At 41.1% G+C, this 27,448-nt stretch overlaps 1 protein-coding gene and 1 long non-coding RNA gene across 5 annotated transcripts in view; one reads left to right on the forward strand and one right to left on the reverse strand.

Moving 5' to 3' along the window:
* Nucleotides 1–26,186, forward strand: part of LOC143940554 (uncharacterized) — a 67,763-nt gene extending 41,577 nt beyond the window's left edge. For both annotated transcript variants that reach the window (XR_013263885.1, XR_013263886.1), the window contains exon 2: nt 25,750–26,186. This is a non-coding gene — a long non-coding RNA (uncharacterized LOC143940554). The remainder of the gene's footprint in view (nt 1–25,749) is intronic.
* CMKLR1 (chemerin chemokine-like receptor 1) overlaps nt 22,005–27,448 on the reverse strand; it is a 159,149-nt gene continuing 153,705 nt past the window's right edge. For all 3 annotated transcript variants that reach the window (XM_077462042.1, XM_077462041.1, XM_077462043.1), the window contains exon 3: nt 22,005–26,803. In XM_077462042.1, coding sequence (XP_077318168.1) covers nt 25,739–26,803 — 1,065 coding nt within the window. In that variant the 3' untranslated portion in view covers nt 22,005–25,738. The remainder of the gene's footprint in view (nt 26,804–27,448) is intronic.

The raw sequence follows: 27,448 nt of genomic DNA on the forward strand, positions 1-27,448 counted from the left end.
CCCTTCACCTATATCCTTCTCTCCGTAATTGTGGTGACAATCACCCTTTTCACTCTGCCTCATCTTGTCTTGGTAAGTCTTTGGGATCCCGCGATGTATTCCCACTGTGTACGGCGGGCGTATCTTCCCGCCCGATGCACTGTGTGCCCTGGTTTCCGTTCCCTGCGAGCGTAGCGACGCAGGGAGGTGGAACCAGTGCCAAATTCAAAAAGTATAAAGCACAAACACACTGATACACTGTAATCCTATGGGATTACATTACTAAAACAAAATAAAATCGACCTTAGCTTACCCCCACTGCTTTATCCAGTGCCCTTGCCTGCAATTGTACTGTACTTTGTGTCTGGAAACTGCAGAGCGACCATGGCATCAAAAAAGCGCGCCTCTACCTCAAAAGTGGCATATGACCTGTTTGAAAACAGCGACAGCGATACAGAATCACTTGCAGAAGTGAGTGATAGCGATTCGTGGGGAAGTTCGTCATCAGGCACGGAAAACGATTTTAGCGATGATCCTGCGACTTTGCCCAGTGATGTGCAGACTTGGTGCTCCATTGATTGCGGTACGGAGCATGCAGCGCCCCCAAGATTTCCATTTACTGGAACACTTGGTATCAAAGTGGATGTGGATGACAACCCATTGGCATACCTCCAACTCTTTTTGACCGATGAGGTTATAGAAAAAATTGTTATGGAGACAAATGGGTACCCCGAACAACAAGCTACGCATCAGAGGTTTGCAACGAGCAGAAAGCAGGAACCAGTAACCAAAGAGGACATCTGGAAGTTTCTGGGCCTCATAATTCTTCAGGGAGTGGTTGGGAAACCCTTGCAGAAGTGGACAACCAACAAATTGCTAGCAATTCCTTTTTTTGGCAGCGTCATGTCGGAGTACAAATTTTCCCTTATTATGAAATATTTGCACTTTGAGAATAGTGAAGAATTCAACGAGACTTCTCATCCAGCACCAAAACTCAAAAAGATTTGGGGGCTATATCAAATGATTCAGCAAAATCTCCAGAAGACCTATGTACCCGATAGAGACATCAGTATCGACGAAAGTCTGATGGCCTACAAAGGAAGACTCAGCTGGATACAGTTTATTGCATCCAAGAGGGCACGTTTTGGCATAAAATCATTCATGCTCTGTGAATCCCGCACTGGTTACATATGGAATTCGATATTTTACACCGGGAAAGGAACCAAGTTCAACAAAAGATTCAGTAATTATGGAATGGCAACCGCTTCCGTTCTTACTTTGATTGAACCACTGCTGAATCAGGGCTACTGTGTAACCACAGATCATTTTTACAGTTCTCCAGAACACTATGAGTTCCTTTTACAGCATAAGACAAATGCAAACGGGACTGTTAGTGCTAATCGGCGTGACATGCCACCAACCTTTGGCAATAAAAAGCTCAAGGCAGGAGTAATAGTTGCCTGGCAGAAAGGCAAAATGATGGCACTGAGATGGTGTGACAAAAAAGATGTGTGCCTAATGAGTACCATTCACAACACCTCTACTGTCATGGTACAAACAAAAGGTGGAAAAGACATAATGAAACCCCAAGTCGTGATGGACTACAACCATACTATGGGAGGTGTTGACCGAGCTGACCAGGCCATGACTTTTTACCCAGCCATGAGGAAGCAACAGAAAAAATATTACAAACAAATCTTCAGGCACCTTCTGGAGCAGTGCCTGTGGAATGCTTTCATTCTTCTAAAAAAAAAGAGTGACAAGCCTGTTGTTCATGCAGACTTTGTTTGGAAAGTTGCCAAACGTATATTCCTCAAGCACCAAACACCAACGTCTGTAAACAGATCTCGACGTCGTGCTGCTGGCGTTGTGAACCCAGAACGCCTGACTGGTCGGCACTTTATGGACCACATTCCACCAACGGAAAATAAGGAAGCACCCACAAGGATGTGTGTCGTTTGCTGCTCTAAGCGTGACGACACTGAAAGGAAAATTAAAAAAGAAACCAGGTTCTACTGTCCTGACTGTGATGTTGGACTTTGTGCTGTACCATGTTTTTAAATTTTCCATACCAGAGACGTTTACCTGAAGCAATATGACTACCAATATTGCACCCTTGTTTGGCAAAAAAAAAAAAATTCAGTGTTTTTGATTATATTATTTACTAAAATTTATTGAATAAAAAGTATTATTATTATTATCATATTATTATTATTATTTGTTATTATTTACAGTTATTTATTATATTATAATGTATGATTTTGTGTTTCAAACTTTATCCTACCCGGGATATCTACTAGACTTTAGTTTGAACAGATTTCAGTGAGTTATTCCTAAGAATTACGGGCCTACAATATAAAACGCCAAATTTCCATGTAAAATAATGGCACCGCTTTCAGCACCTAAAATCCGAAATAATCATACCACCAAGGAGGTTAAATTACTGTAATTCTTTTGTCATGTCATTGTATTATGTGCTGTTTTTTGACCTTTTGTAAACATATTTACTCACTTTATAGACTGCCCTCCTGAAGAAGCAGTTTGCCGCAAAACTGGTAGAGGAATTCTCCCTACACCCCTCTTCAACAGAGACCTTACGTGGCAACCCGTCTGTAGTTTGTTAAACTGCGGTGTATATGATTTTAGTATTGTGAATGATTTGCTGTATAATTTTTCTTTATTTCTATTAAATCATTTGTAATTTTTATATAAAATATTTTCTGCGTATTTCCTATCGAGTACCGAGATAGTCCATACAAATAAACATTTTTTGGGTGTGGATACCAAGGGAGCAGCCTCAGCAACTGCCCCGGTATTCCTAGAATCCCTATTTTTTGGCACTTATTGGTTTGGAGATTTTCCAAAATAAGACGTCACATAGCGTGACTGTTGTAGCACTTCTCCTCAATAGTTCCTATGTATTCCATAATCTAACAGAAAAACATAGACCATTATTTATTCCTCAAACATGGCAGCTGATAAGGGGGTAGCCATGGCCCACTGGTACAGGGCCTGGACCAGTAGAAGAGCCTGGGCAGCAGGGAGAATCTGATGTGAGCAGGGAGGGTGATCAGCACAGCAATTACTGGAACCCATCCTCTGTACACCTCTCTCTGCAGCAGCTGAAAACCAGCATGAGGGAGAGGAGGAGAAGCTGACTTTCAGCTGCTGCAGTGAGATCCATAGAAAGGATCACTTCCAGTATCTGCCCCTCACTGTGCCAATAACCCTCCCTGTATACCATCCCCTTCCCTCTGCTGCCTGGGTGCCCCTACTTGCAGCACTACTGGCTTCCCTCCCGCAGGCAGCTATAGGCACACAGGGGGATGTTTCAGGAGGGATAATGGGAGAAGGGCCCAGTAAATATGTCATATTTACATGAACACAATGAGTGAACACATGAGTGATTTGGTACCGATCACACACAGTGTTTATTTATAACTGAAGCATAGTAAGATGTTAACTAGAAATGTCAACCGCTGTCCCTTTCCCTGTCTCCAAACTGAGATATCAGGGATCTGTTTAGCCCCCATGACATTTCACCAAAGCCCCCTCCCCCAACACCACCACCACCACCAACATTGTGAAAAAATAAATAAGAAACAATAAGACATTGTAAAAGATAATAAATAATTTAAAAATGCAAAACATTAAGGGCCTGCCTTCACACAGCTCTAACCACATACACAAACATTGATTCTGTACAACTACCATGTGAATGAGCCCCAAGACCTCATTCAAACATAGAGCTTTATTTATTAACTCAATGCAGTTTTAGCTTTTAGATTTAGCAGGAATTTTGAAAGTTATGTTGTGTTTGTGTCCACAAATAATGATTTTCCTGTATTTTTACCAATAAAAGGTAAGTTGCACAGGGCCCTGTGATTTCTGACAGCGGCCCTGTTCTCCTGAGTATCAAAGATAAGTTCTCCCTTCTCATTCAAAAAATCCTCACTGTACTATATCTAAGCTTTTAGCAACTAACTAAAACCAACAGAAGATTTGTTGTGATCTTTTCAGTTATTTGAGAATGAATTACTTTATAATACATGGAGCTAGAGAGATTAGGAATGCCTTGTTTTAAAGCTGTTTTACTACTTGTTGGAATACATAAATATTTCAATGTTCATAGTCTTGGCACAGGTGCACTTTAAGTTCCCTATGATTTACCTATCAAAAAAAAAAGTAGCCACTGATGTGGGTACACATATTACCGGTATATCCTAAATGTGTATAAATGTTCTTTGAATGTTCTTATATGAATATTCAAATATGATTTACTTACTATAGGAAGCATAAGTATCTTTTGAAACCAGCAGAAATATTTGTTGAACTCATCAGACATACCTTCTGGTTGATAATCGGTGTTATATAGCACTGTACGCTAATGCCCTAATATTTCACAGAGCTAAAGTTTTGTTCGTTTTCTTTCCACCATCAATGGCATATGCATTTGGCAAGAGAGAACACAGTGAAAGGCCATTTATTATACATTTGCAACATAAGGGTAACAGCATGCATTTGCTATTAATGTGCAATAATGGCACCATTTAATCTATTTTCTAAAGCTATGCACTCTGTTAGAACACTAAATGGTTTTTATTTGTGTAGTATGTACAACTGACTCCATTGAATGGAGCCTCCCCTTCGTGGTAATTATGTGTCAATTAGAAACAAAAATCTTTTCTTGTACTCCCATTTTAGATCACCATTGTATAGAGAAAGTACAAAGCCTGCTTTAGTAACCTTAGCTTGTATATGTTTGTTGGTTCTTTTACAATCAGTTATGTAGGTTAAACATATTATGGATGCAATCTGTGTTAAAGCTACACTCAAGACAGATATAAAAGAACACCAGTTAGGTTTATATGCATTCAAATATTTAAAGTAATATTTAAAAAAAAAGACAATGTAAGTAACTGAAATTGTTTTAATATGAAAGAGGGGAGTGCCACCACCTAGAGCCAATCAGGCTCTGCTGTAGTGCAGACAGGGAACATGCTGGCAGGAAATAAAGCAGATTACACACAGTGATAGCTCATGAATGTACTTTTGCTCATTCATTGTCCATTGGGCAGTATATATATCTATGCTGGGATGCTGCTGAAATGAAGGTCAAAGACAATGGTGCATGTCTGGCGGAAGTACCTACAATGCAATACTCTCTGCAAAGTATTATATACACTACAGTACTAAAAGTATTGGGACGCCTGCCTTTACAGGAAGTTGAGTCATATCCGATTTGCTGGTATATTTTCTATTTTTTTTTTTATAGGATTATTTTCTTCTGTACCCTGATCCCCCAACAGGTAGCTAGGGGAAAAACACTGTAATGCCCTAAGGACATGATTTATATAACACCAACAGTCCACAGTGCTTTGCAAAATGTAGACAGAATAGTTACAATATAATTAGATGTAAGAGAATTAGGATGGCCCTACTCATAGAACAGGGAAAATGGTACAAAGGGCAATAATAGCTGTGGGTGATGAACTGATGGAGATGGTCAAAGTACAGTTTTTTAGATGGGTGGGGGATAGCTCATCCAGGGCTGACAACTGGATTATCCTCCGGCTGACTGTATATACAGTATCTCACAAAAGTGAGTACACCCCTCACATTTTTGTAAATATTTTATTATATCTTTTCATGCGACAACACTGAAGAAATTACACTTTGCTGCAATGTAAAGTATTGAGTGTACAGCTTGTATAACAGTGTGAATTTGCTGTCCCCTCAAAATAACTCAACACACAGCCATTAATGTCTAATCCGCTGGCAACAAAAGTGAGTACACCCCTAAGTGAAAATGGCCAAATTGGGCCCAAAAGTGTCAATATTTGGTACTGTCACACTAGTGGAATAAAAATGTGCCAAAGCCTTTTCTACCAGAACAGCAAACACTTTGTTTTCTTGTGCTGCTTATGCCGCGTACACACGATCAAACAAGCGGGTGGAAAAGTCCGGCAAACTGAAGTCCGCCGGACAATCCCCCCTGTGTGTAGCCTCCGGCATACTTTTTTGACCCGAAAGTACGGCGGACTTAGAAAGTAGTTTTGCACTCCAATCTTCCCGCCGGACTCGCATTTCGGTGGACAATCCAGCCGTGTGTGTGCCAGTCCGCCGTACTTTTGAAATGAACAAACTTTTCCCGCCCGGAGAAAAGTCCGCTCATTTCGAGCGGGTCTCCAGGTAGGCGGGGCCTGCGAAGGAGACGTCGCTGGCCCCGCCACCTGGTATGGACTTAAAGGGGAACCCAACGCCAAAAAAATCGGCATGGGGGTCCCCCCAAAGTCCACAACAGACCCTTGTCCGAGCACTCTACCCGGCCGGCCAGGAAAAGAGGGGGCGAGCGAGCGCCCCCCCTCCTGAGCCGTACCAGGCCGCGTGCCCCCAACATGAGGGGAGCCTTTGGGAAGGGGGGGCCGCGCGGCCCCCCCACCCCAAAGCACCTTGTCCCCATGTTGATGAGGACAAGGGCCTCTTCCCGACAACCCTGGCCGTTGATTGTCGGGGTCTGCGGGCGGGGGCTTATCGGAATCCGGGAGCCCCCTTTAATAAAGGGGCCCCCGGATACCGGCCCCCCACCCTATGTGAATGAGTATGGGGTACAATGTACCCCTACCCATTCACCTGTAAAATAAAGTACAAAAAAAAACACAACACACAAGATAAAATAGTTTATTGCACAGCTCCGGGGGTCTTCCGTCTTCGGGGGTCTTCTCGCCGGACTCCTCCGCTATCTTCTTCTAGCTCTTTTGCTAGCGGAGGAGCCCGGCATTCTTCTTCGTCGCCACGGCCTCTTCTTCCGACTTTGGGCGTCTTGTCCCCCTCTTCAGTTCTTCTGCCGGGCCACCGTGCCTTCTTATAGCTCTTTTACAGGCGATGGCCTGGTCTTCTGTCACCGCCGCCGCCGCCTTCCGTTTTTTTTCTTCTTCTTCTCCTTCTTCTCCTGGAGATGTTGACTCGAAGCTCTCTCCGGTCGCAATGCCAGGGACGCGCTGCGCGGCGACTTATATAGGGATAAGGGGCGGGGTCATCGGTTGATGTCACATGGGTTGATGTCACATGGTGACCCCGCCCCCTTACAATGTCACAGTCCCAGAGGATGCTGGGACTGTCGCCATGTGACATCAACCCATGTGACATCAACCGATGGCCCCGCCCCTTGTCCCTATATAAGTCGCCGCCCAGCGCGTCCCTGGCATTGCGCCGGAGAAAGCTTTGAGTCAACATCTCCAGGAGAAGAAGGAGAAGAAGAAGAACGGAAGGCGGCGGCGACGACAGAAGACCGGGCAACCGCCTGTAAAAGAGCTATAAGAAGGTGCGGTGGCCCGGCAGAAGAACCGAAGAGGGGGACAAGACCCCCGAAGTCGGAAGAAGAGGCCGCAACGTCAAAGAAGAATGCCGGGCTCCTCCGCTAGCAAAAGAGCTAGAAGAAGATAGCGGAGGAGTCCGGCGAGAAGACCCCCGAAAACGGAAGACCCCCGGAGCTGTGCAATAAACTATTTTATCTTGTGTGTTGTGTTTTTTTTGTACTTTATTTTACAGGTGAATGGGTAGGGGTACCTTGTACCCCATACTCATTCACATAGGGTGGGGGGCCGGTATCCGGGGCCCCCTTATTAAAGGGGGCTCCCGGATTCCGATAAGCCCCTCGTCCGCAGACCCCGACAACTAACGGCCAGGGTTGTCGGGAAGAGGCCCTTGTCCTCATCAACATGGGGACAAGGTGCTTTGGGGTGGGGGGCCGCGCGGCCCCCCCTTCCCCAAGGCACCCCCCATGTTGAGGGCACACAGCCTGGTACGGCTCAGGAGGGGGGGGGCGCTCGCCCGCCCCTCCTTTCCTGGCCGGCCGGGTAACATGCTCGGACAAGGGTCTGTTGTGGACTTTGGGGGGGACCCCCACACTGATTTTTTTCGGCATTGGGGTTCCCCTTTAAGTCCATACCAGGTGGCGGGGCCATGAGCGTCTCCTTCGCAGGCCCGCCTACCTATAGACGCGCTAAAAATTAGCGGACTTTCCTCCGCGTGTGTGGGCGAGTCCGTTCATTCCAAAAGTAGGGCGGATAGTACGGCGGACTTAGTACGCCGTATTAGTCCGCTGAAAAAGTGCAGTGTGTGGGCAAGTAGCCCGTTCGGAAAGTCCGACGGACAGTCTGGCGGGAAGTCCGCCAGACTAAGTCCGTCGGATAGTCCGCTACGTGTGTACGCGGCATTAGAGATGAATGAATCTGTCTGGAATTTTTTTGAAAAGTTTTGTGAAACTTACAAACTTGGTGGGGAATAGGGTTGCCACCTCGTCCCTTTAAAACCAAACACATATTAATTACACAGATTCTGTGGGTGACTGAGGTGGTAATTAAACTCCCTTGGTTCCTTATCTGCATTCAATTAGCCTCAGAACCTGTGTAATTCATACGTGTCCGCATTTAAAGGGATGAGGTGGCAACCCTAGTGGTGAAGCATAATAAAGTATATCAGGGCAAATTTTGTTATTCGAATTTAGCCATGTGTAGGGCTAATAGAAAAGCTATTGTCATGGGAAAAGGTATAGGAAACAGGGGCAGTATCATGGGAGACAAGTAACAATGGCAAATAAATAAACAGCATCTTATTCCACAAAGAGGGTTGATTTACTAAGGCTGGGTTCATACTTTACTACACGACAGTAGTAAGGGTTTCATCCTACTTTGCTTTGCAATATCAGTCCTACATTGGTCCTACATTGGTCCTACATCCATCCGACTTTCATGAACAGGACACTACTTTGATCCAACTTTTCAGATAGTATGACTTGTCCTTTGACCAATCAAAACTAACACACAATGGGAGGGGCTACAGCAGGGTGCAGGAAATAACTGTCGGATGTCAAAGTTGGATGGTTAGGACAAGGATCCAACTTTGATCCTACTTTAATGATAGTCAATGGGCTGAAGTAGGATCAAAGTCGGACCAAAGTAGTACAGGGAGCATTTTCAAAGTCGGACCAACTTGTGTCGGACCAGTTAAGACGGCTCCCATAGGGAAACATTAATTTTCACACGTCGTGCAACATGAGCTCCCAATGTCGGAGCGTTTGACGTACCAGTGTGAACCCGGCCTAAAACTGGACAGTGCAAAATCTGGTGCAGCTGTGCATGGTAGCCAATCAGCTTCTAACTTCAGCTTGTTCAATTAAGCCTTTACAAAAAAAATAAAAAAATGGAAGTTGATATGCAGAGCTGCACCAGTATTTGCACTCTCCAGTTTTAATAAATCAGTCCCAAAATGTAATCTCTTCCTAACAGCACACGCTTACAATATGGCTGCTGTGAGCCCACCCTGTCATAGAGAGGCTGGGTTACCAATTCCATCATGACTCTTGTGACTTAGGTAACCAGGACAAAGGCTATGCACTTCTGTGTAGGTTGTTCCTATTTTCTGGCAACAAACCTGGACATCTTTGGTCAAGTTTGTAATTTGTGGTGGTAGTGGTAGTGGTAGTTATTAAAGGAATCCAAAGTACACAGGTAATATAGAAAGGTTATGATTGACTTTCCTTTCCCATGCCTGCAACTGACAATTTCAGATTGAGCCAACTCTATATGTTGTCCTAAACCCTACAGTACTGCATTGAACAGGTGATCAATAAAAAAGAAAGGTAGTCAATGAAATGTTATATAAACGCACCTAGGGATGTTGTATTACTGTTTGGTTTTATTTGATGAAGATCAATATGTACTTTCTGGAAAGAACATCAACAGGAACATCACCTATCCTGGTAGGACAATAAAAATGATTCCTATTTCCTCCCTTGTTCACTTCACTTCCCCTTTTTACTTGCACAGAACTGGCAGCCATAGGTACGGCTTGTATTTGTAAGAGATGTATTTACTTTGCCCAATGCCTTCCTAATCCACTGTTACTTTTTCAGGGATTTTAAAAGCAAGAGCAACGGTGTTGCTTCTTCCAAACTGTTCTTTCAAATGCTGTATCTCTAGCCAGCATTCTGAAGTCTCATCCTATGCTTGATTAAATGAAGCAATGAGTCATTGAATTGCTACTCCTACATCCTTTAATCAGGCCAACAGATCATCTTTTTTCTTGCGTGTTTTTTTTCATTCTTACTTACCATTTTCAGATGTGGCATACCCATAACAGAAGCAGTGCTAGAAGAATTCATGGGGATTTCTACGTTTTTTTTTTTTTTAAGTGCTTTACTTGGCTATATTGAAAACCAAAATGTACTTTTTGTTTTGTTTTGATTCTACTTATTTTCTTGAATTGCATTTATAATAGAATTCCTAAATGCCCACTATTGCAAAAACATTTTGATACTTGCATGTTATTAGTACTGTATTCAATATATGAATCATTTATTTTTATTTCACATTTACATATACATCAAGCTGTCAAGCAAAAGTAACAGTAACAGAAGTTTGGTAAATGATAGCATTGCTAAGGATGCTTCAACAGTTGCAAAACTGTTGTTTTTCTTTTTTTTGTTTTGTTTTTTGTTTTTTGTTTATTTAAGAAGAGCGGGAGCAAAGCTTCTTAAAAACAAAAAACAAAACAAGATACCAATAAATAGCTCATTAAAAGATATGTTTTAACCGCTTCCCGACTGCCTCACACAGATATACTGCGGCAGAAGGGAACGTACAGGCAGAATAATGTACCTGTACGTTGCCCTTTAAGAGGAGCTCCGTGACTGTGATCGCGGGTCCCGCGGACTCAATGTCTGCGGGCATACCAGCGATCGTCTCACGGTGAGGAGGAATGGGGAGATGCTGATGTAAACAAGCATCTCCCCATTCTGCCTAATGACGCTGTCACTATTCAGCGCTCCCTGTAATCGGGAGCACTGATCAGTGACGTGTCACACACAGCCCCTCTCCCCCATAGTTAGAATCACTCCCTAGGACACACTTAACCCCTACAGCGCCACCTACTGGTTAACCCCTTCACTGCCAGTGACATTTTTACTGTAATCAATACAATTTTTTAGCATTGATTGCTGTATTAATGCCAATGGTCCCAAAAATGTGTCACAATTGACCGATGTGTCTGTCATAATGTCGCAGTCATGATAAAAATCGCTGATCACCATCATTACTAGTAAAAAAAAAAATTATTAACAAAAATGCCATTAAACTATCCCCTATTTTGTAGACGCTATAACTTTTGAGCAAATCAATCAATACACGCTTATTGCGATTTTTTTTTATACCAAAAATATATAGAAGAATATGTATCGGCCTAAACTGAGGAAAAAATGTTTTTTTTTATATATTTTTTGGGGATATTTATTATAGCAAAAAATAAAAAATAATGCTTTTTTTTTCAAAATTGTTGCTATTTTTTTTGTTTATAGCGCAAAAAATAAAAACCGCAGAGGTGATCAAATACCACCAAAATAAAGCTCTATTTGTGGAAAAAAAGGACGTCAGTTTTGTTTGGGAGCCACGTCGTACAACCACGCAATTGTCAGTTAAAGCGACGCAGTGCCAAATTGCAAAAAGTGCTCTGGTCAGGAAGGGGGGTGAATTCTTCCAGGGCTGAAGTGGTTAAAGAAACAGCTTTTGTTGCAATATTTACCTTCCATCCAGAACTCTTCCCAATAGTACTTCTTTTTTGCCACTAGGTGTCCTCAGTTTGATGTCCAGTATAATTTAACGCGTTTCCTCTAAGCCCAGGCTGTCTTGGAACCACCTGGGACTGTAACTGGATAGTGAAAGGAGAAGCAGCATAGTGATGAGCTCATCTCCATGTCATTCTGCTTTATTCTCTATTAGTTTTCTCCTTGTCAGCATGTGCGCCTATTGGCTTCTTGTAGTGTTTCTTTCTCCTACAGTCCAGCTCTGCTGTACAGGGACTGCAGAAGGCTGATAGCAGATACTGCATTTTAAAAGTACATATTGTATTAATGGTTACAGCATTGTGTTATTAGTTTATATACCTATTATATTTATTTTGTAAATATTTATTTTGTGATAACTTGCTTTTTCCATTGCTTATTGGAAGTTATTTTCATTTTTTGCCCAACATCTTCCTAAAATGATGTATAAAAATTAAAATCATATTTATTTATTTCTTAGGAATAATATTATTTACTTTCTTTACCAAATGCTCCCCTGGCCGGCACATCACATTTTACAGAAAATAATAATAATGTATGATATATGTAAACACAATCAATGAAATGTCATATAAACTTTAACAAATGTATGCTATTTCAATATTTTTTTTAAACATAAGCATTCATTAAAATAATACCTGACGATGCAAAGGTCCTCATTTAAGCACTTCCTGTTATAGAGTGTCAATGCTCTGTCCCTGTCTCCCAGTTGTTCTCAACCTGTCACTTTGTTGGAGACTAAAATTGGAAATTTCAGCACAAAAATACACAGTCATTGATTACTGTTGTCCCTATCAGAAAACCTGCCCTAAAAAAAAAAAAACCTCTTGCAGCCATACTGTTATTGCTTGTTATGGTGGACCAGCTGTAAGCAGGTTGCTGGAGCTCAGAAGGAGGTCAAATACAGCTCAGAAAGAGGTCAACTGCAGGTGAAATACACCTGTCAATGGTATCAAATTCAACCAGAATGCCCATAAATGCAAGCTCAATAGGCCCTCGATATCATTCATTTATAGTTTGCAAGAGTACTGTTTATACTCCAAACTTCTAGAGAGGGTGGGGCAAAGCTGCCCACAATGCTTTAAATAGTTGTGTATATTTGTATTAGGTAAAATATTTGAAACTACCATAAATCCTCCATAAAATGACTTGAAGCAGAAACCAAATGCTATTTTTTAAAACATCCATGAAAATGCAAATATATAAGAAAGAAAATAAAGCTACTGTGCTTTTTTTTGGATGCTCATACAGTATCTGGTTCACAGTCTGTTCTCATCTTCTATGTGTCTATCCCTTGAGTCTTGATCCTTCTCTGTTTTGTATCACAATATGGAGAACTTACAAGAATCTCATTTCATTTGGCAGTTTGCCATTGCATGTAACAGACAAAGGTCCTGAATTCCTCTTTGAGACAGAAAACAGCCATCATTGTCTCTTGATAATAAAAATAAGGTAGCAAATTCTTCAGAATTTCTTAAAAACAGAATGAACTAGTCTGATTTTTTTAGCGTAAAAGACAAGAACCAGTAAGATTATGTAATACATATACCCTCAAAAATTGAATATATGTTGTTGTGAGCCTTTACTCCACACTATATAAGTGTTGATGTATTGGGGATTACAAGAGGCAGATGACAAGTCAAATTTAAGTCCTACACTAGCTGCAAAAAAAAGTGGGGGCAGAGTAGTTGAGGGTGGGGTAAAATAGGGATTGCGGGGTGGGAGAGTTGGGATGTTAAAGGCTGTGATAAATGGAGGGGAGGAGTCATTGGGAGACATAGGGGCAGAGGTGACAGCTGGTGGAGGGAAGGAGGAGGCAACAGGCAGAAGTGACAGCAGTGACTGCAAAGATTGCACAGGAGATGGTCACAGTCTGCGACGATGGCACAGGATACGGTCACAGACTGCAGAGATGGCACAGGAGATGGTCACAGACTGCAGAAATGGCACAGGAGATGGTCACAGACTGCAGAGGTGGCACAGGAGATGGTCAAGACTGCAGAAAATGCATAGGAGACAGTCACAGACTGCAGAGGTGGCACAGGAGACAGTCACAGACTGCAGAGATGGCACAGGTGGTGTGGTGAAGTTGCAGTCAGTGTACACAGCTCTGGAGAAGCCTGTCCTCCCTCCCTTTACAATACACCTGTGTGATCTCTGCTCCCTCCCCTCTCCTCAGTGTGCAGCCATCGCTGGAGCTCTGATTACTTACACTTGCAGTGTCCCATCCGGATTGCAAAGTCTCCTCAGACTCCAGGCCCTTCCATTGTCAATTCCATTTACAATGTATCCCTACCCATTCACCTGGTGAAAAAAATGTAAATAAAACACAACACAAGGTTTTAAAATAATTTATTGCACAGCTCCGGGGGTCTTCTTCCGTCTTGGGGGGGGGGTCTTCTCGCCGGACTCCTCCGCTATCTTCTGCTCTTTTGCTAGCTCTTTTATTAGCGGAGGAGCACGGCTTTCTTCTTCGTCGCTGTCCGGGGTCTTCTTCCGACTTGTCCCCCTCTTCGGGGGTCTTGTCCCCCTCTTCGGTTCTTCTTGCCGGGCCTCCACTTTCTTCCTATAGCTCTTTTACTAGCGGTGGCCCGGTCTTCTGTCCCTGCCGCCTCTTCTTCCGACTTTGGGGGACTTTGGGGGCCTTGTCCCCCTCTTCAGTTCTTCTTGCCGGGCTTCCGCTTTCTTCTTCCAGCTCTTTTACTAGTGGTGGCCCGGTCTTCTGTCGCCGCCCGCCCCCGCCTTCTCTTCTTCTTCCTTGAGATGTTGACTCGGTGCTCTCTCTGGCCACAATGACAGGGACGTGTTGCGTGGCGACTTATATAGGGACAATGGGCGGGGTGATTTCCCCGCCCCTTATGATGTCACAGTCCCAGTGGATCTCCGTGTGCGGTAAAGTCCGTTCATTTCAAAAGTCCGGTGGACTAGCACACAGACGGCCGGATTGTCCGCCGGACTCGCAGTCCGGCGGACAATTTTTGAGTCAAAATTACTTTCTAAGTCCGCTGGACTTTTGGGGAAAAAAAGTCCGCTGGAGCCCACACACGGGTGGATTGTCCAGCGGATAGTCTGATCGTGTGTACGTGGCATTAGGGTTCTCAACACTCACTCCAAGCTCAAAGGGAAAAAATAATTTCTTCTTGTGTAATATATAAATACCACCATCAAACTTTTAAAATTCGCTCATAGAATGTTTTCATTCATAGAGTTATGGCAGATTATTCTTCAGTGCAGGTGCATCCACTCTTTCCTCTCCAAAATAGTTTTCTGTTTGCCTTTGTGTATCAGGTCTCTAACACCCTCCAGATTCTTTCCATAGGCTCAGAAGAAAAAAAAGGACACTTCTCCTTGTGTAATATTTAACCACTTCCCGACCGGGGCACGCAATGTACGTCAGCAGAATGGCACGGACAGGCCAATGGGCATACCTGCATGTCCCTTTAAATTTGCAGCCGTGCCATTGCCTGCGCGCTGCCGTCCGGGACCTCCATGAATCGGATCGGGGTTCCGTGAAATTGATCGCCATGGGGATACTCGTGATTGCCTTACGGAGAGGAAGAATGGGGAGATGCTAATGTAAACAAGCATCTCCCCATTTTGCCAGGTGACAGTTTCCCTGATCTCTGCTCCCTGTCATTGGTCATCAGTGATGTGTCACACACAGCCATGCCCCCCCACAGTTAGAAACATGCCCCGGGACACACTTAACCCCTACACTGCCCCCTAGTGGTTAACCCCTTCACTGCCAGTGTCATATACACAGGAAGCAGTGCATTTGTATAGCATATTGTATATTTTGTATAAATGACAATGGTCCTAAAAATGTCCGATGTGTCTGCCATAATGTCGCAGTCACGATAAAAATTGCTGATCGCCACCATTACTAGTAAAAAAAAGTATATATTAATAAAAATGGCATAAAACTATCCCCTATTTTGTAAACGCTGTAACTTTTGCGCAAACCAATCAATAATTGCGATTTTTTTTACCAAAAATATGTAAAAGAATACGTATCGGCCTAAACGGAGGAAAAAAAATGTTTTTTTATACATTTTTTGGGGATATTTATTATAGCAAAATGTAAAAAATAATGAATTTTTTTCAAAATTGTCACTCTTTTTTTGTTTATAGCGCAAAAAATAAAAACTGCAGGGGTGATCAAATACCACCAAAAGAAAGCTCTATTTGTGGGGAAAAAAGGATGTCAATTTTGTTTGGGAGTCACATTGTACGGCCGCGCAATTGTCAGTTAAAGTGTCACAGTGCCGAATCGCAAAAAGTGGTCTGGTCTGGGGCTTAAGTGGGTAAAATATCCCATCAATCTTTGTTTAACCACTTGACATCCGCGCTATGGCCGAATGATGGCCACAGTGTGGATGTGAATTCCCGGGAGGCCGTCATATAATGGCCTCCTCTGTGCATGCTCCCTGCGCTGTGATCATCGAGTCACTGAGACTCACTGAGACTCGAGTGATCACTAATCTGAGTAAGAGGCCGGTCCCGGCCCCTTACCATGTGATCAGCTGTCAGCCATAATGAGCAACCATCCACCCATCCCCACATGTCAGGGTGCTAGGTGTTACCCTGAACTCTGAACTCTCCTTTCAGCCCCACATCCAATCACTTTCCAAAGCTTGCAGCGGCTCAACCTCAGAAACATCTCTAAACTATGTCCCTTTCTAACCAATGAAACCACAAATCTCCTGATTCACTCCCTGGTTATCTCTCACCTTGACTACTATAACACCCTCCTCATTGGCTTACCTTTAAATAGACTATCCCCCCTTCAGTCTATCATGAATGCTGCTGCCAGACTCATCCACCTTACAAACCGCACAGTGTCTGCTACCCCTCTCTGCCAATCCCTCCATGGGCTGCCACTTGCCCAACAAATTCAGTTCAAAATACTAACACATACTTACAAAGCCATCCACAACTCTGGCCCTGGCTACATCACTAACCTAGTCTCAAAATACCAACCTAATCGCCCGCTTCGTTCTTCCCAAAACCTCCTGCTCTCTAGCTCCCTCATCACCTTCTCCCATGTCTGCCTCTGGGACTTCTCCCGAGCCTCGCCCATCCTCTGGAACTCACTACCCCAATCTGTCAGAATGTCTCCAAATGTATCCACTTTTAGGCAATCCCTGAAAATTTTCCTCTTCAGAGAAGCCTATCCTGCCTCCATCTAAAAACTGCACCATTTTCTCCATTATCTCATCCCCCACAGCTATTACCCTTTTGTATAACTTGACCCCCCTCCTAGATTGTAAGCTCTAATGAGCAGGGCCCTCTGATTCCCCCTGTCTTGAAATGTATTGTATCGTAATGTCTACCTTAATGTTGTAAAGTGCTGCGTAAACTGTTGGCGCTATATAAATCCTGTATAATAATAATAATAATAATATGTGTCGCATACTAGCTCATTATGAAATATTTGCCTTAGATCGAAGCTATTGCTGCAGTACCCGTACACTGCTGTGACCGGCGACATGTCTCCCGGAGTCATAGACTCTGGTGCTGTGATTGGTCAGAGCTGCGATGATGTCACTCCCGTGCATGCACACGGGAGCTGACGATCACAGCACAAGCCCTTTAGAAATGGCGAGATCGAGCCATTTATTCAGTGCACAAGCGTATATAATAAATATCTACAGCACCTACAGTTAAGCCTTATTATAGGCTTAACTGTAGGTGCAATTGTTGTAACTAGGTTTACGATCACTTGTAAATTTGATGAATTTCAGACACCTCCTGTGTCTTTCCTCAGAAAACAAGTCATTTGTTAGGGGCAGTTTTTTGTATCTGACCACCTAAATCAGAGAACACGCAGAATGATTGTTAAACCTACATGTTTTTTTTGTGGGGATAGTAACTGAACAATCAGAATACACAGTGCTTTGTACAACATAAAATAGGTGATTGCTAAAGCTATAGGTGGTATCACAAATTATTTTGTGAGTATAAGAATCTAAGTGAACAGTGCTGTGTAAAGGATAGAAGGGGTTGTCGCTAATACTACAATTGTTCGGTGTATGTGCAACTTCAAGCAGCTTGTTTTGAGAATTTAGTGTTTTTTGAGATTTTTGTGGTTTCTGAGCTCCAAAGTACAAAATTCAAAATACATTTTGTGTCACAATGGCATCCCTTCTCTAAGAGAATTTTCAAATATTAAAAATATTCACAAGTAGTGTGACCTTATAGGAATAACATTTATAGAGCTGATTGTAGAGCTGATTTTATCATAAGATAAGTTATTTTGTCAAAGTTGGTAGAGTGGGTTTGTTTCCATTTTCTTTTACCATTCAGTGTTCCAGAACAACCAAAGTGCTTTTTTTTTTTTTTTTTTTTTAACCATTGTCATACAATGACAGATTGAGGATAAATAGTAGAGTTGATCCCAAAATTTCTAGAACATTTTAAATTTAAAGAAATTAAAATGTCCCAAGCTAAATCCAAATGTCAGTGTTATTTTTGGAGTTTCAAGGTTTAGGCACTTCTCCCTTATATATTCTTCTTCTGGTGCCAGAGCACCCCTAGCTTGACTGCCAATACAACCAGCACCCACCCTTTCATCTTAAAGTGGAAGTAAACCCATCGATTTAAACAGTTAAAAAAAAAAAAGGCATGCCAGGAATGCTAACTGCACATTGGTTGTGCTCTCAGCCAAACTATCAAACCATCCAATGGCTGGTGTCATAACGAATCACATGTGCAGCACCATAGCAGTTGAATATTAAACAGAGGCAAAGATGGCAGCTTCCTTGGCTGAAAACGATAGGGGAGTTTACTTCCACTTTAATATCCGAGACTGCGTCACCATTTTTCTATTTTATTTTTTATTTTTTTATATAATCTCTGTAGCAGGGGTGCTAAGAGCAATTGGATTGTTCATTATGAATGGAGTGGATCTGTATGGCTCAACTGCATGGCTCAACAATTTGACAAATAATTTTTACCTCTGCATAATAAGTATCAATAGTGGTATTTAGCGGTAAATAGGTTGTTAAAATCATTGTTAAGATTATTGTAAATTTTTTTATTATTAAAATAATAAAAAGGTTTTCCTTCTCTGTGTATTGAATAGAACCACTTCTTACCTCTTCTTCTGGGGTCCCCTGCCAGTGATATTGACTCCTCCTCTTCTGTGTCTGCCCCATTGGCAATCGGCTTGCTATGGGGCCAGACCTGTTGGCTTGCTCTCAAGCCAAGGTACACACTCAGCCAGGCTGGCCCGATTTCTGTTCACTGGATTTTCCTGACAGCAGCAGAAGACAATGGCTCCTGCTGTTCTCAGCAAAGTGAGACCAGAAAGAGAGGTAAAGAAGGCCTGTCACTGGGCTGGATCAATACAGGACTCAATAAAGTGTTAGGAAGGGGAGGTGGGAAACACACAATGGAATGTAGGCTTTAATGTAGAAAATGCATTAAGATAAAAATAAACTTTAGCCTTTAGAACCACTATAAAGTTAATGTACACGTATACCCCACTTTTAAGTACTCAATGGGGTTTATTTACTAAAGCTGGAAAGGGCAAAATCAGGCTCACTTCTGCAAAGAAACAAATGAGCTTCCAGGTTTTATTACCAAAGCTTATTTGAACAAGCTGGGGTTAGAAGCTCATTGGTTTCTATACAGAAGTGAGCCTGATTTTGCACTTTCCAGCTTTAGCAAATAAACCCCATTGTGTACTTAAAAGTGGGGTATGCCTGTATACAGTTCATCACGTACTTGGGGGAAGTGACTCTTTATGTTGCCGTTGACCTCATTCATTTCAATTTTAGGAATAAAAATAGGAAGGAAGTGACGAGATTTCTGTGATTGTGAAAATTCTGTTTTGCTTACCCTTGAACTTAATAAAAAAAACTGGGAGAATTGAAACTGTTGTGCAAAAATGCATGCACCGAAAATAAAACAAAAAATACAGCTTCTACTTTGAGCAAGAAACCTGGAAATGCAGCAGTGACTAGTGTGACAAGTGTGTATGAGTGTATATATATGTATATATATATATATATATATATATATATATATATATATATATATAGAGAGAGAGAGAGAGAGAGAGAGAGAGAGAGAGAGAGGACATTATTTAATCTGATGTATTGTTCAGCCTGTTTTTGAAACAATATAGCAAATTGCTGGTATAGTAAAATATTGTTGTTTACATGATTTAACAAGAATTCACAGTTTTGCTGTATTGGTTGCTAAATGAGTACTTTGAGCAGTACCTGCACATGTTCTTTACTTTAAATATTTCAGAAGATAATACATTTACCAAATGTTTTCCCTATTATATAGGTATTCTTCTTAGCAAAAGACATTTTTTGCTAAGGTTCTGTGATTGCACATTTAACAGTTTCAACTTTTCAAGCTTTAAAAGAAGCTTAATTATGAAGATTTTATGTTATGGGTGTATGCAATTTTATTAAAAGGTAAATGGAAGGGGTACAGATTTTAACAAAGGGAACTGCATTGTAATTATAGCACTACAGCACCCTACATGCTTTAGGCCCATTTCACACTGGGGCATTTTTCAGGCATTCTTCAGGCATTTTTCAGGCGCTTTAGCATTAAAAAAAAGAACCTGTAAAGCGCTTGAAAGAAGCTTCATTTGCAATCCCAATGTGAAAGTCCAAGTGCTTTAAGAGCCCTTTCACACTGCCAGCGCCCAAAAAACGCTTGTTTAAGCGGCGCTTTACCAGCATTTTTAGAGCACTAGTGGGGCAATTTTAACCCCTGCTAGTGGCCAAATAAAGGGTTAAAAGCGCCCACAAAGCGCCGCTGCCTTGCGGCATTTTGCAGGCGCTTCCTATTGATTTCAATGGGAAGGGGCGCTTTAGGAACGGTGTATTCACCTCTCCAAAAGCGCTGCAAAGAAGCTGCATGCAGGACTTTTTTGACGCCCTGCCTAGCGCAGCGCCTCAGTGTGAAAGCACTCGGGCTTTCACATTGGGATTGCAGTTGCAGCTTCTTTCAGGCTCTTTACAGGCGCTTTTTTTTTAAGCTAAAGCACCTGAAAACGCCCTAGTGTGAAAGGGGTCTCCGTGTGAAAGCACTCGGGCTTTCACATTGGGATTGCAGATGAGGCTTCTTTCAAGCACTTTACAGGCACGTTTTTTAACGCTTAAGCACCTGAAAAATGCCCCAGTGTGAAAGGGGTCTTATAGAAACAACTAAATACTCATTTGTGCCTCATGTTTTCTTGCTGCCCTGCAACTGCTTGGTCTTCCATTCATTTTTTTCAGTGTGGCCAGTGGCTTGAGACTTGCAGCACATATCAAATACATCACAGGACATGTTCTTCTTCCATGAGCTTGCAGCACTTGTGAGCTGAAGGCACAGTTTAGAGAAGGTGACAACACCATTGCAATTTCAGCAGCACGTTGTCCTCACTAAGAGGGGAAGCATTGTCATCCCACTGCAGGAAGTGATGTGTCTCTGAAAGAAACTGGCAGCATTAACAAGTAAAACCTGGAGAAGTCATAAGCTGAAAAAAAGGGGGGTTATATGAGGGTGCAAATTATATTTAAAACATTCTGTTTGCCTGAAGATACACTTTAAAGTGGTAGTAAAGCCTGCTTTGTGGATTTTACCTACATGTAAGCTTATATTAAGGTTTACCTGTAAGTAAAATCAATATCTCCTAAACGTACACTGTTTAGGAAATCTTAACCCTGGATGCAGCTGGTGACGTCACAGGCGCATGTGCTCTGAAGGTCCAACATACCTTACCAGACCTTCAGAGCTTCTTGCTCGAACCAAGGGCTCTGCACACATGCACAGGTGTGATGTCTTGGTGGCCCCAGGCCAATCACATAGCCAGAGCATGCAAACCCAGAAAAAAGTAGGGGTAGATGTCAGCCCTCTTGGCAGGAACAGTGCACCACTGGGAGGCTTTGTTCCAAGGTAAATATTTCATAATGTCCTAGAATGTGATGCATACTAGCACATAACGCAATTGCCTTACAGGTGTTTTTTTTTAAATAAACAGCCGCAGTTTACTATCGCTTTAAGTGAATGTGTGTTATGTTCACAAAATCACACACACCAGTGTTCAACTCTTACTTTAACATGGTTCACGCTCACTTATATTGAGAGATGGAATTTGCCATGCAGAAGCCCTAATTTTTTAATTCTTTCAGGTTTTCTATTTTAGAAGGAATCTATATACAAAAGTAACTTGTTTATTTGGATCTATGTGATGAAAAAGTGTTTAGTGAATTTCTTTTTTAAATTGTTATGAGAAGAAATTATGCATTCTAGGTCTTAGCTGAATGATACTTCTTTATTTTTGCAACTTTTTTTTTTTCTAAATCCCAATTACATCATAACTGGTGAATTTTACATTTTACTTAAGTGATGTATAAAAGTGTGATTTAATATTTAACACACAAAAAAAAAAAAATACAGAGATAAAGTAATATTTAATGCATACATTAAGGAGTGACTGTAGCATCAAACACAAAAAAGTGTTATGTGAAATACATTATTCAGAAAAAGTTAAATATATAGTAATGCTTCCATTTTAATTATATTACATTATTTATAATTTTTATTTTCCTCAAATACCTCAATGATAATGATCTCTCTTGTCTCTGACTAGTTTCATGTCATATTAATAGTTAACAATTTATTGATAGCTAACTAGTAACCAATCTAATGTGGAATTTCTGCTGTAACCACACAACTACTTTGGGAATGATTTTAACAAAATTGATACTGGGCAGGATACTATGAGTTTCTAAACCAAATAATAAAATAGTTTGAAAAAAAAAATGCCCAAAGATATAATTTTAGAATATTATATAAAAATGACACTATGCAGAGATTTAATGTCTATGCCTTAATGAAGATAACAAGCCAAATGGTTATCTTTATGTACTGTACGTAGCATATAACTCTAGCATTAATGTGACACAAAATTATTTATTACTGCTGAACATGTTAAGAAGCATACCATACAATCATATTGTGCATGACAGATAAAAAAAGTATTTTGGCTCTTTTCATCTGTTTCACGCTTTGATAATTTAGTAATCCTCTACAAGCAATTACAATTATTTGAGATTGTCAATGTATGGGATTTTAAAATCTGATCATAAGATGACTGTATCTGTCAACATTGTACCAAAATACATAATCATTTAAGTGCAATGTCCACTGAAAAAAACTACAACAAAATGGTCTGTTGTCACTTAACACTAAGCCATGCCTCTAAGACCAGCCCAGCTTTCGCATTGCGGCTTTGCATGTAGAAAATATGCCCCTGAATGCTGGAGCCAAGTTGCCAGCTACTACTGTATGTTTTAGTAATACTTTGCAACCAGTGTCTTAACACGTTTGAGAGGTGTCAGTATTTCGTCACCTATGATGAAACGTGTGTTGGGTGGCTTAGACATACTGACGCAGTCACGTGATTTCTGAGCGAACGGGCGCTCGCTTGTCGGCCGGCAGATATGCTGTTATTTGACTTCTGTTTGTGAGTATTTTGTGCTTTTACTATGAATAAAGTTGCTTGCCAGTTTTACACTATGGGAGGTTTTTTTAATTTATATTTTATGAGTTATCTGCGTACTTGAGAGTTTTCCCGGGAGAAGTTCCAGTCAAAGTTGGTGGGGAATCTGTTATCCATCCAGCAGACTAAGTGACATATTTTGTGAACATTTACATGCTTCCTTCTGGTAAGCGTGCATTTTCACTGGTGATCAGCACAGTGTGTTGGTGAAGGAGGATTGCACGTTTTATTGATATGAATTTAAGGAGTTACCCTTCTTACTGAAAGGACTTTTAAAGTGGGAGTCCGCCGGGAGTCCGCGTTTTTTTTTTTTAAAGCCAGCAGCTACAAATACTGCAGCTGCTGACTTTTAAAATAGTCACACTTACCCGCCCAGCGCGCCCGCGATGTCGGCACCCGAAGCCGATCTCTCGATCGTCTCTCGGGTGCTGCCGCCGCCATCTTGGGTATGGGAATCAGGAAGTGGAGCCTTTCGGCTCCATTTCCTGGTTCCCTACTGCGCATGCGCGAGTCGTGCTGCGCAATAAGGATGGACCCGCTGCCTCTGGGAACTGTGTGTTTCCCAGCAGGCAGCGGGGGACTTTCGGAAAGGGGCGTAATCTACGCCCCTTTCCGCAGAGAGCTATCCCGGAAGTGGGTGCAGATACCTGTACTGTACAGGTACCTGCACCCCCTCCCCCCTGAAAGGTGCCAATTGTGGCGCCGGAGGGGGGGAGGGTTTCCGATGAGCGGAAGGTCCACTTTAGGGTGGACCTCCGCTTTAAGTGGACTTTTTCACTTTGGGTTTTGGGCACTTTTTCACACTTTTTTTGTGCAAGTGTTTAATTCAATGTTCACCCTGTCTGCTCACTGTCATATATCAGTATTTTTTATTAATTTGAATAATTTATATTTATTCTATATTTAATTATTTATTAATTTGTGTAATATTTATCAACATTTTCTTTTCACCCTTATCGTTTAAGGATATTTTTTAAGAGTATTTATGAATTTTGTATAATATTTATTTATTTATTCATTATTTATTCATTCATTATTTTTTCCATATGTTGATGAATTATTTGGAAAAGTATTCACTTTATTGATTACGGTGATGGTTTGTATGTTGCAATAACATTAGTCATCTAAACACAGCTGGATAGGAGCATTTTGAGAGCGCAGCTACAAATTTTTGCGTTTATTGATATTTTGATGTGTATCACATCTTAGTAGCTACAGCTTTAGAAATTTAGGTGATTATATATATTTCTTTATTATTTTTTAGATTGAGAGCGCAGTATTTTTCCACTTTTCTGTCAGCACTGCTGTCAGTTACTTTTCTTAAAATCATATGAATAAAAAAACATTTGAAGTTTGCAGACCATTACACACAACCCTTTCCTATAAAATGATCTCCATCCAATGGTCACAGAATGAGACACTGATACATTTCTAACATTATCTTATGTAACTTTAGTGGGAGATAGAGGGGTGTGGATTAGCAGAGTTCTGTAGTCCAGCAGGCAGGCCTAACTACACTGCAATGCATTGTGTTTTCAGACCAAACAGGAAGTACACTGGATTTATGGTAGGCTAATGGGTATTTTTCTGTAGTTGTGGAAAAGGTTATAAACTCCCGAAAATGGTATTGAAGCTTATATTTAGTAAAGTATGAAAGTGAATGTAACAGGCACTAGGCACATGCAACTGCTGTGTAGCCATAGAACAGGGGTGTCAAACTGGAGGTCCTCCAAATGTTGCGCAACTACAAGTCCCATCATGCTTCTGCCTGTGGGAGTCATGCTTGTAAACATCAGCATTGCAATGCTTATGACACCTGTGCTGTAGAAGCTGTTAAATAACATTGCATAATATCATCTTTTAAACTTTTCCATGCACTTTGTGTGAGTGCTAGAGGGCCAATATCAGTAGGGCCCCAGTATTAGGAAAAAAATGTCTTTAGTACCCACTTTTCCACCTAACATTTAAAGTGCACTTGTGCCCAGACTATGGGTATTAAAGTGAATTAAAAGCATTATTTTTGCAAACAGTATAATAAATGTAAAGACTATCATCAACCTCTCTAGGTGAATGTACTGTGAGGTAATTCATCCTTTAAAGATCATAGCAGGGACTCTGAAGTTGGATTTCAGTTGAGTCTCATAGCTTGAAATACCTACTGTTTATATATATATATATATATATATATATATATTGAAAGGGTGGCATCTGTTGTGAAATTTGAAAATAGATTTATCCACGATGCCTTTGGCAAGAGGTGCAAATTTAAGCTTGTTTTAAAGTGTTTTAACTGCTTGTCAAGAATATGTAAATACTTTAACATGCATAGCATAGACACAGGTACACTTTAAACGCAATCAGCATTTCTGCCCTGTCATTCTAATAGTGAATCAAAGTGCTCAAACTAAAGTAAACTTGTAAAACAAATACATTTTATATTTTGTATGCATTTCATTTTAAAATAACAGCATAGTAACATATAAAATATTCATGGTATATTGGTGGTACTTAATGCAGTAAGTGAGTTGCTGTTCATGTCCTTTTATCATTTGTCAGTAGCTGTTTCTAAGCATCTGTTAAAAATTAGTTTTTTGAAATGTAATTTTGATTGAGTTTTGAAAATATTATATTGCAGTTGAGTCCTTTTCTGTAACTGAAGATCGCTGTGTGAAGCTCCTGTGGCTGAGACGTGTGTGCACTGTATCCTCGCTTATGGCATTGTCAAGTCTTGATAGAATACTCATCTTAAACTTCTTGAAATCCTGGCCCATAATAACATACACAATAGGATTTACACAACTGTTGGCAATAGCAAGAGCAGTGGCGATAGGCAAGCCAATCTTGAACAAATAGTGTGAAAAAGCATGGTGGTATAGTTCGAAAACATGCAGAATGTGGAATGGTGACCAGCAAATGAAGAACGCCACAATGATTGTACATATGATCTTAAAGGGTTTTCTGGATTTTGCCATTTTGTTTTTCTTGAGTTTGAAGACAATTGTAACATAACTCAATGTTATTATGATGAGTGGGATTATATACCCAAAAATAAATCGTATTGCCACCATTGCAGTGTGGGTTTCATGAAAATCTATTTTACTAAACATTGAATAATTGTTGAAACAGATTACTTTGTTATTTTCAAAATGAATATCACGGAAAACAAAAGAAGGTGAGCTTAGGAAGAATCCAATAAACCATGCGACTGCAGACAGAAAGCTGGCAAGCCTAGTGGAACGATGGTTTTGTGACCAAACAGGAAGCACAACAGATATACAACGATCCAGACTAATAATGGTCAGCAGAAGGACACTGGTGAACATGTTCAACGCCAAAATGAAAGAGTTCAGTTTACACACGGCCCTTCCAAATATCCAGTGGTGATCCATAGCTGTATAAACCACAGTCAGGGGCAGGAAAAATGTGAACATAAAGTCAGCCAAGGCCAGATTAAAAAGCCAGATAGTGTTCACAGATTTCTTCATCTTAAATGCAATTATACCAATGACCAGGCCGTTTCCAATGACACCCAAAAACCAGACAACCATGTAGAGTAGAGTAGGAGCAATCCAGACAGCTAGACTACTATCTTTCCTCTCGTCCTCATTGTGGAAAACATTCAATGTGTCTTCATTATAATCCTCGGTGCTATAAGCATATTTGTTTATCTCATATTCATCATCCATAGCCTGAAAAAAGATTTAGAAGACAGTATGTCAATAACTGTGGAAAAATTACATACGGTGAAGGAAATTTTAGATCAGAACACAAATCATATCACCACCCGCACAGTATACATAGAAACTTAGCATGCAGAGCATTGTCTGAACTATTAGTACAGTGACCTTGTAGAACTGGGGTCTTAAGTTTTATTTGTGCGAGAATATTATCTGCATGGAGTTTAAAATATATTTTTCCGAGTATCCTTCAAATGCGGTGCTATCTTCCCACAAAACCATACCATTATTGATTGGATGTATTTTTCTGATTTTGCAAGCCAAAATTAGGTTAAGAATTTTTTTTCTAGGGCATGGAAAGGAATTCATTGTTCTATGTACTCATTAATGCTCTGAAGATTTTGTGGTTGCAATCAGGGATGGGCGAATGGTATGGGCAAACTTATGCTCGGGCCAAACTTTGGTTGTTCAGGTGTTCTGCAGAACACCGAACAATATGCGGTGTTCGGGGCAAATTCGAAAGCCATAGGAACACCGTTGAAGTCTATGGGACATTAACATGAAAAATAAGTGTTAATTTTAAAGGCTTATATGCAAGTTATTGTCATGAAAAGTGTTTGGGGACCCGGGTCCTGCCCCAGGAGATATGTATCAATG

This window comes from Lithobates pipiens, unplaced genomic scaffold (assembly GCF_037356315.1).
Source record: "Lithobates pipiens isolate NorthernLeopardFrog02 unplaced genomic scaffold, aLitPip1_a1.2 Scaffold_3, whole genome shotgun sequence".
In the NCBI taxonomy this organism is placed as follows: domain Eukaryota; kingdom Metazoa; phylum Chordata; class Amphibia; order Anura; family Ranidae; genus Lithobates; species Lithobates pipiens.